Genomic DNA, 17,712 nt, shown 5'->3' with positions numbered 1-17,712 from the left:
GTTGAATTCACGGCCCCAGAAATGGCCAATGCCGTCATCTGTGCAGGTATGGCATGGGAAGGGCAAATACACCATGGCCAGCTCTACGACCGCGCGTGCAGAGTGAAGCAATGCTTCCGCTGCTACAATTGCGGCCACATCGGCACTCAATGTAACGCACCCCAAGTATGTGGCCATTGCACCGAGCAGCATGAGACCAAACACTGCAAACAGAAGGGGATGGAAGGATTCATCCCCCGCTGTGCAGTGTGCAAAGATGACCACACGGCATGGAGCAACGCCTGCCCAGCGAGGCGGAAGGAAACGTGGAGAGTCGAACAAGCCAAGGAAACCCGCAGCATCTACTGGCATGTTCCCGTGAAGGAACACGGCGCTCAGCCAGAAACCCAGAAGGTCCATACTGGTCACACTCCCCGAGAGGGCCGAACTCGACAGAGATCCGCGCCATTCCACTCTGTGGTGCAGACAAGAGCCCCGACAGAGCCGGACGGCGCTTTGGCAAATCCTCCCGCACAACGAGCAGAGACAACCATAGCGACAGACTCGCCAGTTGCCTCGTCGGTCGAAGAGGATTGGCAGACGCCAGTAATGCAACAAGAACGGGAACCATAGCTAGCCCAACAAGCCGACGGAGAAGAACTGATTGACTCGCAACTCTTGGCAGCGGAAGGTTCAGCTTCACCTATACCGGAAGATGGCCAACACCTGTTACCCACGTATTCGTCAGACGGCCTTTACGGTGATGAGGAAGCGGCAATGCAAGATGCGGATGCATGGTTGCGAACTATAGCGGCCAACGACGACGGCAACAGGCTGAACGATCCAGCAGATAACGAGCCATCCCCGAACACCTCCCTAGCAACAGACAGCCGCACAGCCCAAGGGCAGATCTTCAAAGCCTGCAAATGCCCAGAGCACCAAAATATCTACAGCGCCTGGCCGACACACAACGCCGAGCTAACGATCGCCCACTGCATGAAGACGTGCATGTATTGTGGCAAGGACGCTTATCGCAGGATTTGCATCGAGAGAGTGGAATCCCGCCGATCGTGCAGTTGCTAGAAACTCGTCGGATGCGCTTCGCAGCCCGCGTTAAGCATGTAGATGAAACACAGTACAGCTCGATCCGCCGGCCATCCGCAGGTCGGTCAAGCGGAAGTATCAAATACCCCGACAAGGTTTCCGGGCCCGACTTCGGCGCAGGGATCAGCTACTGCCTCGCAGCACACGGTCATTGCTCCTCCCCCGCCAGTTCGACGAGCACGCGACGCCCCCACAGACCGTGTCGAAAGATGAGTCTGCGGCGGACTTTCGGATATTGTTTCGGTCAATTCCATATGATGCGCTTGTCGTCTACTCAGACGAATTCTTCTGGACGGAGAAGGCTGCCTGCTATGGTTATGTGATACACTGCATTGACCTGACCCCGACAGTGGTCGCGTAGGCCCTGCTGAGGTCTCCGACGTCGAAGCCAGGGGGGCCTTTGAAGGGTTACGTACTGCACCGAACCTTCCTAGCCCACGACACATCTTTACGTGCCTGCCCCGATAGTCTCGCCGTCGCAACTTCCCTGAGAGGCATGCCCGCGGACTCGTCTCGGGGACTTGCCCTCGACTTCCGGGCTCTGGCACCATAGAGGTCTGTTGGATCCCCGGTCACACCAACATTGCGGGCAACGATCAGGCAGACGCCTTAGCAAAGGCGACCACCTCCTTGCCCAAACCAGCAGACGCTCTCCCAACCCTCGCTCATTCGCGCAAGCCTGTCCGGTAGCAGACCAGAGACGCCTTTGAAGACTTTTGAAGCACGGCAGGACGCCTATTTGACGCGATTTCTTGCCCCACCGTTTGAATTGACCTGAGTCGGGAAAGATTATACCATCTTCACCTTTGTTTCAAAGACTCTGGTAAGTTATCAGGACGTCTTAGTACATCAAGAGAGCCTCAGAAGGCATGCAAAATAGTGAAGCAAGGGGTTAAACGCCCGTCAATTCGGATACATGGCAAGCACCGGAATGAAGGAGCTTGTACGAGAACTCATTCCCAGCCTTGAGAGGCATTTGAAGCCCAATGGTGTTTGCTGCGCTTGGGTAATCTGTTCGATGGCCATCTGCCGAGACGTCTGCAGTGTCGGCGACAGCAATGAGTCCATATTTCCCGCCCTGAATCCAAACATCGTCGGTGCTCTTCGGCAGTGTTATGTGTATGAGTCCTGTTGTGAACAGAACGAACCTGCATATCAAGCGTTATGCAGGCTGAGCATTACGCAACTGCCATAGAACGGGCAGCTACTTACTGTCGTGCGGGTGCGGTATGAAGCCCACCGTCAAACTGAGGGGGAATTACCGTGTAAGTCGCATTGGAAAGTTCGCCAAAGAACAATGCCGCCGCACCAGCAGTTCCAGGTCTGTTGGACGTCGCGAAAGGCGCGTCAAGCTGCCAGCACTCGAGTGTCGACATACCATCTGAAGCCGCGATAGCCGTGACATTGAGAGCCGATAAGTTCATTGCGTTTAACTAGTTGAGCACTCTCCAGACGGTCCCAAGAATAGTGTGAAGTGGTGGAACGAGATCGAAAGCTGATATCCATTGAGAAACCACGCGCTACTGATATATGAGAGGGAAAGTTATGTTGTCCTCCGTTAAGACCTATTGAACTTTACTGTACTGAAATTGACTGACCTTTGCGACCGTTGCCATTCGGGAGGCAGCAGACCCAGTCCTGGATCAGAGTGTGGCGGGCGACCTTTCGGCAGATTATTGAGTCCTCTGATCATCTGTCATGTATATCTGCCCCGTACAGTACATGATTCAATTATTCTAAATCATGCACAAAGTGCCTCTTAGTGCTATGATTGCGAAATACAGTACAAGCGTGGCCGATTTTTTTTTTTTTTTTGGCACCACGATCAGTGAATCGCTTCGAATTTGATAATTACTTTCGATATGGTACTGTAGCACAGCGCTCGATAGAACGCGAAAAGTAGGCGTCACACGCGATTGTATCTACGCCACTAGTTGATTTAGGCCAGCTCGCACCTTGTCCAACGGGGCTAAAGCTCGTGCATATATTTGACATTCTTGCTAAACCATGGGTATTTTACAAGCCAATTGACAGCACCTGCAGCTCGGCGCCCGTCGCGGTCCTTACAGCTGCCTCGACGAACGCGACCTTGGGACCCCGACACGGCTCGACTCTGGCCTCCACAGGCTGTGACTTCTCGGGCCTAGCAACGCCCCCGGACCTTTGCCGCGTCATCCCGATGCCACCGCGGACTGCTACGGCAAATCTCCTAGCCCAGCGGTTCGTTTCACAGTGGCTACTGAAAGCCGCACCGACCGATCTCTACAAATATTCCCAGCAGCTTCGGCTGCAGCTCCTGCCGCCGCCGGGCCGGGTTTTGCACACACCACAATGACAGACTAATTGCCATGTCACATAATGCAGAGCTCTCATCGATGACCCTGGATCGGAAGGACCTTCCATTCAGACAACAGTATCCTAGCTTCAGTGGGATTTTAGCCCCTTGAAGGATTTCCCACACGGTTGCCCTGTTGCCATGGTAGCTACTGGCGAAGGGAGGAGACACAACTTCTGGGCTTGTACGCTCGAATCTCGATTACGTCTGCTTGTGCAAAAGAATTCTGGACTAGGTGGGATTCTTTCCCGCGGACGGGGATACGTCGGTGATGTTGAAGTGCTCAATAGAGAGGCAGGACCTTCTTGTATCTTGGCTGGCTCAGCACGTCCTTTGCCCAAGCAAGGGGTTCCATGCTGCAGAAGCACTTCCTGGCCAGAAATTACGTACCACCACCGCCCCCACGACCCCCACCAAGCGCTGCTGACACTGCAGTTAATTCAACGCACCTTTCACATAGCAACGAGCAGCCCAGCAGGTCCTTTACCACAAATGGGGCGCCCAGCTATAACAGTACTGTACTTAAGCTCGCGGACTTAAGATGTTTGTCGTACCGCATTGGCGACGGAACGGACAACCCTGCACGCGCTGTGCAAAGGCAGTTCTACGCCAGTATATTGTCAGCCTCTGTACTAGGTTAACTAGCAGGGGATCTGGCAAACCACGTTTCAAGTCGAAGCCAGCTGTATGTCTGCTCTCCTCAGCCTAGCACGTCCCGGATTTAAGCTCTCTGGACGTTGAATACTATCGCATGGCATAATGTCGCTAGCCTCCTCATGAGAGAGTCTTCATCACAGTACTACTGGAATGGCCTAGGCAACAAAACCAAACGATACCGACACCGGTTCGCTGGCCTTGCTTGGCGATGGCGCATCCTCATACATCGTTTGAGGCGGTTTACCGGAGACCCGTCGTGCTAGTGCATGTAAGATTGGCAATGCGGCGAGATTTTTGCAGGTGGACTAGGCAAGCTTGATGCAGATCATGCTGTGCTGTGGACTCGTGCGGGTTTTACGCCCGGAAACTGAAGCGAGCTAACCCTGTTTGGGGTGCTTTCATGCACTATACGGCTCTCGGACCATGTGCGCAGGAACGAACTAGCTGGGCCACGAAACGCCACTCACTGGTACAGTGCCGCTGTCGATCCTTGGTGCTGCCGTTGCCGTTACTACAGTAACAGTCCTATACGACACGGAAGTGTTTCTCCCTACCTCTGGGGCTGCACTGGTGAATGCGGAAAGTCGGTGTTGTACCAGTTGTGTAAGGGTTTGCTGCGCGTCACTCGAGTTGGATAGCTCGCTTTGCCGTAAGAGGGGGCTTGGACCGAGACAGGGGCGCTAAAGGCCGAGGCCATATATAATCGTGCCGATGGGTATGTCCAGGCAATTGTCTCCAGCCGTTATCGTACTGTGACACAGTTCCATACTGTATCTCTAACTAATACTCACGCCTCAGTCCAAGAAGCATGCATCCAAAGTGCCAATCTATTAAAGGGTGCCGCTCCCGGAGTTTAACAAACTGAGCTGCACACTATTACTCACCACATGCTTCGTTCACTTGTACTGCACCCATCTACACCGCGCCACCATACCGCCCGCGACTTCTGGTCCCTTAAAATGCGTCTCTTTGCTGCAGTCATGTACCACTCAATGCCATTGTTAGTTTTCTTCCCGTACCTAACTCTTGCCGCCACCCCCTCGAATGCGACATTGCCAAGTCCTTATCCGCCTCGAACTGTTTGGCGTGGAGATGGCAGATCACCATCGGAACTTCGGGCCATTGGTGGAATTATCGAGGGCGATGTCACACCGCCAACGGATTTCAGTCTCTGGCATCATTCACTCTGGCTGAAGAAAGACGGGAAGTTTGATACCGCATATGTGGCAACCTCGTCATCGCTTGGAGTAGCAACGCAATTTTATAACGACTATACAGCAAGTCGCAATGATAGCGGCTTCGTGTACATGATTCATGCAACGCCGAATTGTCTGGATCTACAGCAAACTCATCTTCAGTACACCAGCAAGCCCTCCGAAAGAGAGTTCCCATGCCTTGGGGGGGTTCATTGGGGCCAGATCGAGGGATGGATCCCTGTGTCCAGCAGTTTCATACAGTCCGTGGCAGCTTCTGGGCATTATGATGGCTTGACTTTCGAGGATATGGCTGCTCGTTTCGCTAGGAATCCAGAGTATAACTCAACAAAATACGACTTGCTAACTGCGAGTGGAGGGCAACCGCAGTTAGCGGGCTGGGGTCGCACGGGCTACGAGGCAAGACACAGACTCGAAGAGCCATGGAAACATTATCAAGACATGTCAACGTATGAATATGCTGTTGATTTTATGTGGAGTCATGGGTCAGAAGTGGGCTTTGATGGAACATTTCCACTCCCTCTGATGCCCCTAGACGATGTTGTCCACATCTAGCCAGACAGCTCGACAAAGAACTCGTCCCCGGCATCAGTCAAACACTCTGCTAGGCCTATATCGAAAGCAGGGCAGGACTAGGAAGGCGCTTCATGTATGTTCTTGGCTAAGTACGTGGCGGCGGTAATGTGGCGGACCTTTAACACAACCCCTCGCTGCTTTGGAGACTTCTCATTCAGCAAATGCTAGATCTAGTCACTAAAGATCTCGCTAGCTACTCTCTCATGACAGCTAGTATCTACGCCCATCTAGCTCTCCATTGATTTTTTTGATCATGGAGTGGTTGCCGTGACCACTAGTGCTACTCAATGTGATTCAAGCCTGGCCCTTTCGATTACCTTCCCAGCCATAGCCAGGGAGACGTACCTCCTGGCTGCCTGGTCCCATCTGGCTGAGCAAAGGGCACCTACGGAGGCCGAGACGGTGCACTGGCGCAAACCTCCCCCTGCACATTGCGGGCAGGGTTGTCCGGAGCCAGCGGCCCACACGTCTCGCTGAAGAGTACATCCCAAGCGGCCTGAAGAGGTCACTGCGCACCAGCAGCGGGGCCGTGCGGGAGGTATTCACCTTCCCAGACCCTCAGATGTGATGTGATGTGATGTGATGTTATTTAACTTCCGGGAAGCTATTAAGCTAGAACCCCTATCGGGGCAGAGGACGTGCAAAGCTGATGATAGTCTATCTACAATTGACATCAGCTCCAAACCGCTGTGCTTCACGATACGATACGATACGATACGATAATTATTTAACGTCCGGGAGCTATAGTCATAGCAGAAAGCCCCTATAAGCACACACCCGATTATGCACACATTGTGACCTGTGTAGGAATGGGTGATCACAATGTGTGCAAATTCGGGTGTGTGCTTATTGTGTGTCTGTGTGTGCCACACTTCCTGTCCATGTACTTCCAGCCCATGTAATCACCTGAATCCATATCCTTGTACCGGGTTCACCCCCTTTGTGCAACCTCACTCCCTGACAATCTGTTAGAGTGGTGGAAAGGAGTGCCTGGAGGGTACTTAGGTGTGTGCCGAATTTGACGGCTACAGGCGTATGGAGGCCTATGCAATGTGGTGAAGGATATCGCACACACCCCCATTTGCTGCACATCAACGCACAAAACAAGCGTAAAGATGAGGATAACTACACAATCCTCAAGAATCTCGAGGATCTGAAGAAGAGACCAATAATAACTTCAGTCTTGATAACGAAACATTCACATTTGCCTTCACAAGTGCCATCGCCGCTCTGACAAGTGACCGAACGCGACATAACAAGGGTTTGGATAGTTTGGATTCAAAACCTTTCGCAAATTCTTGGGTCAAAGCCGCACCTATTTGCTTGTACCTAGGCTTGTGTGTAGCTTTCAATTTTCCTGGACGACAGGTGCGGGCAGTAGCACCAGGCTACGACCCAAAGCTGCTTCGCTTTGCCATCAGAGGCACTTCACTACGTGGTATAGGCCTTTGTATATTCGATAAGGCTTTGCACCTAATCTTCATGAGTCAGATTGCCCTTTTGACTCCTTGCTAGCAGAATGACACGAGTTTCATAGCCCCTGCCACTTCGAATAGCCGCAAAAAAAGCATCACGAATCTGATAACCAACAATACTTGCGCTGTGCTACGAAGGCGCTGCTACCTTTACCATTGTTCTCCTCAAACACTATTACGTCAATTGTCAATTGCCCAGATGCCAGCCCCCGTGCCGAGGTCGACGATGCGCAGGTCGGCTTCGTCGACGGATCCGGCAGCGCCGCCGTGTAGAGGCGCCCGCCGAGCAGCAGGCGCCAGATGTAGTGCTGCAGGATGAGGCGCTCCTGCTCCTGGTTGGCGTTGGAGAGCACGTACTGGCCCTCGCGGTACGCATGGTAGCGGCGCCCGTTCTCGTACTGGTAATCATATATGGAGGACGTGACGGATCTCGTGTACACCGAGCCGCCGTCGCCATTGCCGCCATCGTCGTGGTACGCCTCGGCCTGCATCCACGCGCCGCCACCCGGCCGGTCTGGGGAGCCGGAGGAGGCACTCACGTCAACCTGCAGCGGCCGCGGCCGCTCGGCGTCTGCAACGGCTGCAGGGTTCAGTAGATTGTCGATCGGACATGCGGCTTCGTTGCTTTTGGCGGCCCTAAAGGGCCCCAGGCTGCCTTGGTCCATGTCGATGGTTAGGGTCCCGGAGGCAGTCTGCGCGCGGGCCTCATCTCACAGGGAGTTGATCAGAACTCTCAGCGATCCGCAAGCAGAGCCAGGCGAGTGACGTATTTCTGGAACTAAGCAAAGACCACCAGACGATGACCTGACATGGTTCTTGAGTGAATTACGGTGCCGTTCACTCACTAATCACCGCTGTCGGTTCTAGGGGACCATGGGGCTCGAGTTTCCACGATTGGAAGCGTAGGTGTTGCGTGTTCTGCGTCAATTGAGTTTGTCACAGCCCCGCCTGTTCGATCATTTGCCCAATATTGCCGCCCTGACAGGAAGGAGGACTTCGTGTGCGCCGACGCCCTCGGCCCTTCGGACATTTCCTGTACGACAAGCCGCCAAACGGACGCCGTATTCCAAACCGCCACGCCGTTGCATCCTCCAATGCTGGGTCCCGCGAAGGGTGGCAACGGCGGGTCCGGGGTTCGTCTCACCACCGGTTCGTACGACAGACCGGGATCGCTATGCTCGCTTCTGGCGGCTCCCCGTTGACATCACACCACCTCTGGCCGCGGGGGTTGATCAAGGTTGACAGTGGCATTGCGCTCCTTTAGTAGTTCGAAGGCCCGGAAGGAATATATTCGCGCCATTGTCTAAACGCCTCAGTGACACTGACATAGTCACCACGTTACCCTCCAATGCTCGAGCAGCCGTTTCGCTGTAATGTCTGGCCGTGCGACATCCAGAGAGCACATCCAGAGCAGCATGGCAACCCCTCAAACGCTTGCCTGTCACCCCCACGATGTGCGACTAGCGTTAGAAGATCGCCGTTCATCCCGCGGAGCTGGCAGACCGAGCATCTGAGCTTGCCCATCCAGCTTGTCGAAGAATGCTGTCCGAAGAGGTTCAGACAAGTAGTCCAGCTTGTGACCGCAACGTTTCATCGTGACGTTTTCAATCGAGGGCTTGGTCGAGCAGCAAGATCCCCAGCAGTCACGAATGTCGTGTACGGCGGGCTCGGCGTCGCTGTGGCTGTAGGTGTCGTTGATGATTCGAACCATGGTGGGAATAGCCACCTCGTGAAACACTTCGTATTCGTAAAAGATGTCGGCCAACAGGATATAGTCGACAAAGAACCGTCGCGGGATGTAATAAATATCGCTCCAGCCGATGCACCAGTAGCCTTCTTGCACCTCGTACCCCGCGTCGAGTTCATCCACGATTCTGGTCGCGTTCAAAGCGGGAAGATGGAATTGTTTGTCCAGTCCCCACCATTTCCTGGTCTTGGTGTTATTCATACAGCCGTAGACCGGATCGCTCGAGTTGAGGAACCAGATGTTGTTCCGATCCAGGTCGCCCCAGGCCAACGGGTCAATCCAGGCGTCGAAGTGAAAGTAAAGGAGACCGTCGATCAATGGCTGGGTAGACAATATCATCTTCATACTCCGAGCGACCGCCGAGTATATCGTAAAGGTATTGGGTGCTTGGTCCATTTCCCAGTCATGAAACTTGGCCGGACGCTCCTTGTCCAACTCGGGTATTGACACGTGGACCGCACGGAAGAAGGGCTCATACTTCTTGATGAGCGGTATTCGTTCGGGCAGACGGGTGTTCCAGCGGACCATTGCGAATGTGTTCTGAAACGGCGAAGTGATGACCTCGGCTGCGCGTGCAGTTGTGCCGCTCAGAAGGCCAGGCATCGTCTGCTCAGGAATTGCGAGGAATACCGCGAGAATAATCGCGCCGAAGGTCAACATGCCGAGGCATGCGCCGGTGTATTTCTGCAACGAAGATGACGATGTAAGTAGTGCTGCCGGGAAACCCAGGTCTCATACACGGGCTGTTGGCGTTTCTAAACACTTACTTCAAAAATGCTCGATATTGCTGCAAATATACGGTTGTTGCTCTGGGGGCCCCGGTCCGTAGTCTGGTTCTTCTTTTGCGGCGCTGGTCTGCTAATGTAGAGCCAAGATGCAAAAAAAGTAAGGCCAGCGCCAATTATGACGAGGTCGCCCAAGACAGTGCCAAATAATATAGGGGAGAGGTAAAGCAATATTCCGGTGGATACGGCGCTCGCAAAGCATTTGATGAGTGCATCGGCATCTAGATCTCTGGGCGTTAGCACTCTCATATCTAGCTCAAGAAGAGTCGGAGCTGAAGTTCGAGCTTACACTTGTACACAATGGTGATTGCCAACCCAATGAAGACATTGCTGAGAACTACCATAATTGCGCCTACACTGTCGTAGCCATGGAAGAAGCCAGGCTCGTTGGCATTGACACAGCGAAGGACGAGATGGCAGACCAAGTTGATGCTTGCCCCCGCCGCGTACAGAATCATGTTGTTGACATGCAAACTGCAGTCGTTGAGCTTGACGAGATACTGATTATACACACCCGCCGATGCGCTCAAGGCCAACTGTAAGACGAGGATAAGGTAGACGCCGACAGGGTACATGATAAGAGTCTTGCTGTCGCCCTTATATTGGGTAACAATCAAGCCACAAAGCTATCGAGCCAACAGGTTAGCGCAAATGTCCGGCCACGTCCAAGCTGCTGGTTCATGCAACGTACCTGGATAGCGATGGCAGTCCATTGGGCGTGCGAAATCGTGGTGCCAAGGCAGACGACCATGATGATGGCCGTCACCACCGTTCCACCACTTTTGGACAGCTGTATGGTGCCTGGATCGGCTATCTTGTAGCTGAGAAAAATCTATGTTCATTTCCGGTTAGCTTGTAACTCTGAAAGCCGAATTGGGAGATCTACCGAATTGTTGATCAGGGTGTAGCAGAGAGCGAGAATGATGATGCCCTCCGTTTTTTGTTGAGCCAAGTCCTCGCTGAACTCGTGCAAGAAGAATGACAAACGGGACTTGCTCGAGGGCACGATTTCACGTTGGTCCTTGGCGGGTACTGTATCAGAAGGGTCGCCATGATCACTCGCCAGGATAGCTTGACTGCTGTCATCGATCGCATTTTCATCCGCAGGAGCGCGATCGCCGCCGTGCAAACGAGAGTACTGAGGCCCAGCGCCTCCCTCCAACGACACTGATGAAGGCGGTGGCCATGAGTCGCTCCTTTGCTCCGACTCTCGCCAGAAGAAAAACGTGGACAAGAGCAATTTGAGAAACTCAGATATGACGATGGAGGCGGAAGGGGAGAAAGAATACGAGCCCGAGACTTGCGCGGCTTTCATAACAATCCCGATGCCGACCTGGATTGCTATCAGCCCGGCAGTGGCTGCTACGCCCTGAATTGGAATGTCGTGAACCCATATCAGGGACCACAGCCGAGTCGGCATGGCGGTTGCTGGAAACATGCTGCCACAATTGGAAGCATCTGGCGCCCGACAACGTCCAGACGGGTTGACCCTTGACTGGAAAGAAAAAAGGGTAACCTTCGCCTTTATGCAAAGGTGTTCAATTTCAGACGTCGTCCCGAACCGGCTCCGATGAACTGCGCATTACGAGAAACTTTGTGGCCACAGTACCAATCAACGCAAGGGAAGCCTGGCGACAAGGAGGCACAGCAAGATCGTGCAAACTCACCGTGCATAGTTTCCATTGGGAGTAAGCTTTCATGCCCCACTACTTTCCGTGGGATGCCCGGATCGCCTTGGCAATCACGGTGGATTCTAGTGTCATGCATTCGCCGCCCGACGGGTCTGTAACACAGGTGCGCGGCGCATTATTATGCCTCCAGACCCACGCGCCCAACCACAGGCACCCGTTTGGGATGCGTTGCCTTATGCGGTCCGCTTTGTTAACGACTGGTTATGATGACTCGGAGGGGACGCTGCTAAAAATTGACCACTGTCAGCCGTATCATTTCGGCGCTTTGCCGAGCCACCCCTTGAGTAGAGTGCTCGGCATCAATTTTAGGTTCGATCATGCCACGGGACTCTGGATGACATTTGATAGCTTGAAGCGCTCAGAGATGCTGAGCTGCCTGCATTTGTGATTCCAATCCCTCACTTTGTGGGCAGTGCAGATCCATGTCCACGAGGCAACATTAAACAGGGGCCCCTTCCGCTCTGTTATAAGTCGGATGTAGAAGTCCTTCCGCTGGAAAGGCTTGTTTCCGCTCCGTCTGGTTCACTATCATCAGTGTGTTCACCGCTTGTCGCAATGTCTACCCACGAGCCCCTGAACATTATCATCCCGATCGGCGGGGTCGGATCTCGCTTTGCGAAGCGAGGCTACCGCTACCCCAAGCCCCTCATCAACATTGTCGGCCGTCCGATGCTTCTGTGGCTCCTGGACTGCTTGACAATTCAGCCCGATGATGTCGTTTGGATCGCAGTAAGCGAAGAAGTGGACGAAGAGTTTCTCATTGGGCAGCTGGTTGCCAAACACCTCAAAGGCGTCGAGCACAATGTCTTGAGACTACGACACCCGACCAAGGGTGCCAGTGAGACGGTAACACGACGCAGTGCCCCCCAGATCGTGAGCTCTACTAACACGTTCACGCTTGAAGCTCTATATTGTTTGCCAGAGTATGACACGGAAGTACCTCGATCGCAAAACTGTGTCCCTCGACTGCGACACCATCTACTGGAACGACATATTGGGCCAGGTTCGGAACATGCCTACGGGCCAGGGCGGCTGCTTCTACTTTCCCGACAATGGTGACAAGCCCATATACTCCTATATCAGAACGAAAAGCAGGTATGTTATTGCTTCCGTCTCAGCTAACAAGGCTTGATCTCAATGTTGATTCCCTGCAGTGGTGGATTGGACTCGATTGTCGACATCCAAGAGAAAAAGGCCATCTCCAACAAGGCCAACTCGGGCGCCTACGTTTTTCGAACCGCGCGAGAGCTCAGGTCATACGCCTCTGAAGTTCTAGATGTCAGGAGTATCAACTCTCAGGCTGTGGGAGAATACTTCACCTCACAACTCATCGCACACATGATTCAATATGGTGTCCCATATGTTGGTTTGCCGATCCAAAAGCAGGACATGTCCTGCGTGGGAACACCCGAGCAGCTACAGGAATTTCTGCGTCACGTCAAGAGTGCTGAGTGCAAACATCCGCTGGCCTTGAAGAAGCGGCGCTTCTGTTTTGACTTGGACCTGACACTCGTCGGAGTACCTGCAGTCGCGGAGGACTATTCTACTTGTCCTCCGATCGACAAGAACATTCGCCTGGTGAAGCAGCTCCACAATGCTGGGCACTACATCATCATCGTATGCCAATCCACCCATTCTATACCACAGTTTGACAACGCTAATCGAAGTGATATCAAGCACACTGCACGTCGGATGCGCACACACCATGGTAATGTGGGCTCAGTCATTGCAGATGTCGGGCCCGTTACATTCGCGCAACTGGCCGCGTACGACATCCCGTTCCACGAGGTGTATTTTGGCAAACCGTACGCCGATGTATACATCGATGATTTGGCAGTCAACGCGAACCTCGACACGACACGAGAGATTGGCTGGCTCGACCAGCAGGACGAGGTGTCCTCTGACCACCTTGAGACGACGCAACAGAATGGTCATACGAATGGCCATGCCAACGGCCATACGAACGGGCATAAGAAAGCTGGGATGGTTGCTGCGCGCGACTTCAATACAATCCAGGTCATTGGCGACAAGGTCATCAAGTCGAGCAAGTCGGAACAGATTCTGGGCGAAATCTGGTTCTACTTGCACATGCCGCCTGAGATCGCCAACATCTTCCCAACGATTCACGGCATGGACTTTTTTGCCGAGACCGGAACATTCACCATCACCATGGACAATTGCAGGGGCCGGACCTTCTCTCACATGCTCGTTGGCCGCTCCATTACCAAGGGCCGCTTTCTCTCCTTCCTGAGGGGGCTTCATGCCATTCACACCGCCAAGCGGGTAGATAAGCCTGGCGCCGAAGCCCAGCCGTCACTTCAGGCGTTGCTTGAGCGCAGTTCGCGACAACGGGGCGACCGACCGGTTGACATCTACGCCAATTATTGCGACAAGCTCTGCCGCCGGTACGAACGACATCGCGATTGCTACGACGCGCTCGGTCCACTCGCTGGATCGCTCTTCAATCGCATCCACGAGTTCTTGGACACGTATGAGGCAGAAGGAAAAGGCGTACATGCCGATGTCATCCACGGCGACCCGGTCTTCAGCAACGCCATCCTCTCCCCGGACGACAGCGCCGTCACCTTCATCGATGTTCGCGGCCAACTCGGCGATGCACTCACTACCGAAGGCGATATCCACTACGACCTCGCCAAGGTCCTGCAGTCGTTGTGCGGCTATGACCACATTCTGCTCCAAAGCGACAATGGCCATGACTTGGTAGAGTACGCGACCGGTGACAAGCCACTCCTGGATGAGGCAGACGACAGCCTCCTCAGCGAGCTAAGGGAGTATTTCTTCGACTTCCTGAAGGATACGTACTCCATGCACCTGCACAGGAAGACGCTGCTCCGCATCGCCGCATCCCTCATCTTCAGCCTGATCCCTCTGCACAGACCCGAGCTCGCCGCAGTTTTTCTGAGGCTATGCAAGGATACTATGGACAGGGCGAACCACATGGCGGACCGCATGCCCAATGGTTTCAATGGGTCAGCGTAGTGGTTGCGGCTGTTGAGAACAAGGGAGATGAAGCCTCAGCTCGGTTCGGGTCATGGAATATGACAGGTGTGGCGGATGCCAAATGAGGGCTGCGGTGCTGCCGGTCCAGAACGCGCTTCAATGTTTGCGGAATATGTATGAAAATTCGCGTCCGCTCAATAAATGGACGTGTAATAATGATCTCCAACATGTTAAACATGACCACGATATCACGCGGGAACCTCAGGATGATGCACTTGCGATCGCCATACAGTCATCACATTGAGCTTCTGCAGTCCTGGAACGAGAAATAAGCTCGCGAAACGATTTCTGAATTGAGCCACACTGCGGCAGCTTATCTCGCCACAGCCATGGATTAAGACCGTACCTGGAACGTTTCTTGTTGACACCAGTGCATAAATAGAAGCGGCCGGATGTCGGCTGTCATCGAAGTTTATCCAATGAGGCGCGGCTGCTCAAGTATTCGCACCATGGGCTCGTAAATGATATCCATCTTTACGCGAGACATTTTTGTCGTGACTGCGGTTGGCTGTCTCAAGGGATACGATTGACTAGGGGGTTCGGTTCGCCGAGCGTGGGGTATGCCATTTGGTAGGCTCAGGGTGGCTGATGGGGATCAGGATGTCATTTGCGGATTTACTCCTTTTCGCGAAGTACATCCAAATGTAGCTCGTTCCTGGCAGCAAGCGGTTCTCGTCTGGAATCGGAGTCCAGCCACATGAATAGAGGTAGCTAAGTGGGTGCGCAGTTGCCGACGGGGGGCCCAGCCCTCACCGTTTATGTGTGTTTGCCAGGACTTCCAGCAGCGCACTGGAGTACAGTTCATTTCAGTTCAGTTCCAAGCGCTTTACGATCCAAGGACGCGCTTCCAATGACGTTTTATGGCAAGAACAATCAAAACCTGGATGGCTATGGTGGCTGACACATTGCTGGCGCCGATGCATCGAGATATATATATACAGTAGCTAGCTCAGCATATCCCTTGTCCCGTTAGGAGATACGTGCCCAGAGACTATACGTAAATGTTCAGTAATAACACGCACATACGCATACTAGTGAACTTTCAGCCATATTGACGTACTGAGGTAGGAGATGTTAAAGAGTGCAACCAGGTAGGTCTTTGGGGTTATCCGCAGTCGCACCTGACAAAGGAAAAGCATGAGATCCAGAGCGGAGCTTTTCTCATTTCTTGATGTCTTCTCTAGCTTACGGATACTCGTTGCTCACCCAGGTGCCAACATATTCAATTCTCGCCATTACAGACGTTGAATTCATGGCCTTGGGAGTAACACAATCACAGGTGGCCAAATTTAACTGCTTTCTATTATACTTGTAACTTCAATTGACATTGCACTATGGCCACTCGCCGCTGCCAGCTTGGCACTGGCGAGAATTTTTCATGGTTCCGCACAGCTTTCATGATGCATGCCAGAAAGTCCAGATGGTTCGGCTTTGCTTGCATCAGTGACCCATTTTCGTGAGAACTTGAACGTTTGATATTTGCGACGAATGTTCCAAAACCAGTTGTGAACTTGGTCTAGAGGTCGTTATAATTAGCACTAAATTCTGCAACATGCTTACACGGGTTGGCAAAAGGACTACAGGTATATACTTCTCTCGAGCCCCGTCACTTCCATTACCTCCTTTATCTGTTGTCTGTTGGACGCATGTTTTGCGCATGGGCTACCCTCCAGTTTCGCAGCTTTTCCCGGACGGACCGTGGAAGCCGTGAAACGAGCTAACCAATTGATGATGCTGCACCCCTCGGACAATCGCCGGTACCGTAAGGACGAAGGAGGAATCTGAATAAATGCAGAGTAGTCTGTTGCGGTAGTTTCGGCTGAAACTTCGGCCGAAACTGTGGCCGATCGGCAACATGATGGGGCTGTGTCTTGTAGTGTAACGGAGCCTACTGTAAGATCTTGGTTGAGGTTGCTTCGACTACATTAGGTGCGTCGCAAGGGGAGCAAAGCGGGCCAATAAAGTGGCGCATTGGCTTGTCATAAGCTACGCAAAACACAGCTTCAGCCGCCAAACCAGTATCACGCCATTTATTGTAATGCTCCGTACCTCTCACCAGGCAGCATGACCTTTGCCCAATTCTGGGTGTCGACTCGAGAGACTAGCGCCCGATGATCGTGACTCTATGCCGACTGAGCGGAAACGTTCAGGCTAAAGATACGTCAAAAGCAACCATTTGGGGCACTTAGCCGTGGGGCTTTTGCCAGGAAACAATGGAAAGCTTGTGCGTTACTCTATAGAGCTTGGCAGCAAAGCCGAGACTGCCGACACGTACTATAGCAGGCCTCTGTAAACGGCAGTTGCGGTTTCACCCAGTGTGCACATTGTGTCTCCTTTTCACTCGTTGCAGTCCATCGCTGGCCCACCTGCGTCGATTTGCGAGGCAGCAATCGAGAGATGCCTTCAAAGCTTGGTGGTCGGCTGAAGCGCCAGAGTCGAGTTGGCGCTCCCAAGGGCAACGCCCCACAGCCTCCTTGCGGTAAGATCTCGCCACGGAGACTTCGCCGACTACCACGAGCGTTTCAATCATGACGACGCGCGACTTGGCTGCTCATGCGGACGACGCAAAGCACCAGAGCACCCGTTCTACTGCAGGAAAGTACCGCCATGGCTCCGGATGAGGCTGGCACCCTCACCGGCCGAAGCGATACACCATGCGGTAGGCAAGGGCTTCAAAGCCTTCGTCAAGATGACGTCGGAGAGCTCCTTCTTCCAAAGGATCTGCCCGCGCCATTAGGCGAACAACACTCCCTTTCTTCGTTTTTGTTTTGTTTTTGTATGTTTTTCGACTTCTGGTCACGGTCGAGTGAAGGGCGCTGCAACGCCCCTCACCTGGCCGAGGCCCGCCACTCTGGCTGCGAGGCGCAGCCCGAGAGGAAAAGCCTTCCCAGGCCCATTAGTTAGATGGGCGACGACAGCGAGATATCGCCGCATGCAACTCTACATCCCGCGAACGGGTGCGAGGCTTTGACGAAAGCGCGCGTTGAGCCGATGGGATGCTAGATGGTGTTTGTTTTGAAATGAGGACGCGTCGGTGCGAACTGCGGGGCGGCTGAAATGAGAGCCATTGGTGATGTGATGTGATGTGATATTATTTAACGTCCGGGAAGCTATTGAGCTAAAGCCCC

At 53.3% G+C, this 17,712-nt stretch overlaps 3 protein-coding genes across 3 annotated transcripts; 1 reads left to right on the top strand and 2 right to left on the bottom strand.

Annotated features, from left to right (window-relative positions):
* Positions 1–7,435: 7,435 nt before the first annotated feature.
* PLICBS_000052 (uncharacterized protein) lies at positions 7,436–8,005 on the bottom strand (the record flags this gene model as incomplete). Its single annotated transcript, XM_065599487.1, has 1 exon — positions 7,436–8,005. One exon carries the CDS (start codon positions 8,003–8,005, stop codon positions 7,436–7,438), a length of 570 nt encoding a protein of 189 aa, XP_065455559.1.
* Positions 8,006–8,781: 776 nt separating this feature from the next.
* On the bottom strand, positions 8,782–11,292 carry PLICBS_000051 (uncharacterized protein; the record flags this gene model as incomplete). Its single annotated transcript, XM_018319624.2, has 5 exons — positions 8,782–9,771; positions 9,855–10,093; positions 10,162–10,498; positions 10,564–10,704; positions 10,759–11,292. The coding sequence occupies 5 exons, from the start codon at positions 11,290–11,292 to the stop codon at positions 8,782–8,784; spliced, it is 2,241 nt and encodes a 746-aa protein (XP_018182098.2).
* An 826-nt stretch (positions 11,293–12,118) lies between these two features.
* Positions 12,119–14,563, top strand: PLICBS_000050 (uncharacterized protein; the record flags this gene model as incomplete). Its single annotated transcript, XM_065599486.1, has 3 exons — positions 12,119–12,409; positions 12,486–12,658; positions 12,718–14,563. The coding sequence occupies 3 exons, from the start codon at positions 12,119–12,121 to the stop codon at positions 14,561–14,563; spliced, it is 2,310 nt and encodes a 769-aa protein (XP_065455558.1).
* Between the last annotated feature and the right edge of the window lie 3,149 nt (positions 14,564–17,712).

This window comes from Purpureocillium lilacinum, assembly GCF_023168085.1.
Source record: "Purpureocillium lilacinum CBS 284.36 DNA, scaffold_1, whole genome shotgun sequence".
NCBI classification, from domain to species: Eukaryota; Fungi; Ascomycota; class Sordariomycetes; order Hypocreales; family Ophiocordycipitaceae; genus Purpureocillium; species Purpureocillium lilacinum.
Note: the sequence above shows the minus strand (reverse complement) of the source record. Positions and strands in the feature narration are given on the sequence as shown.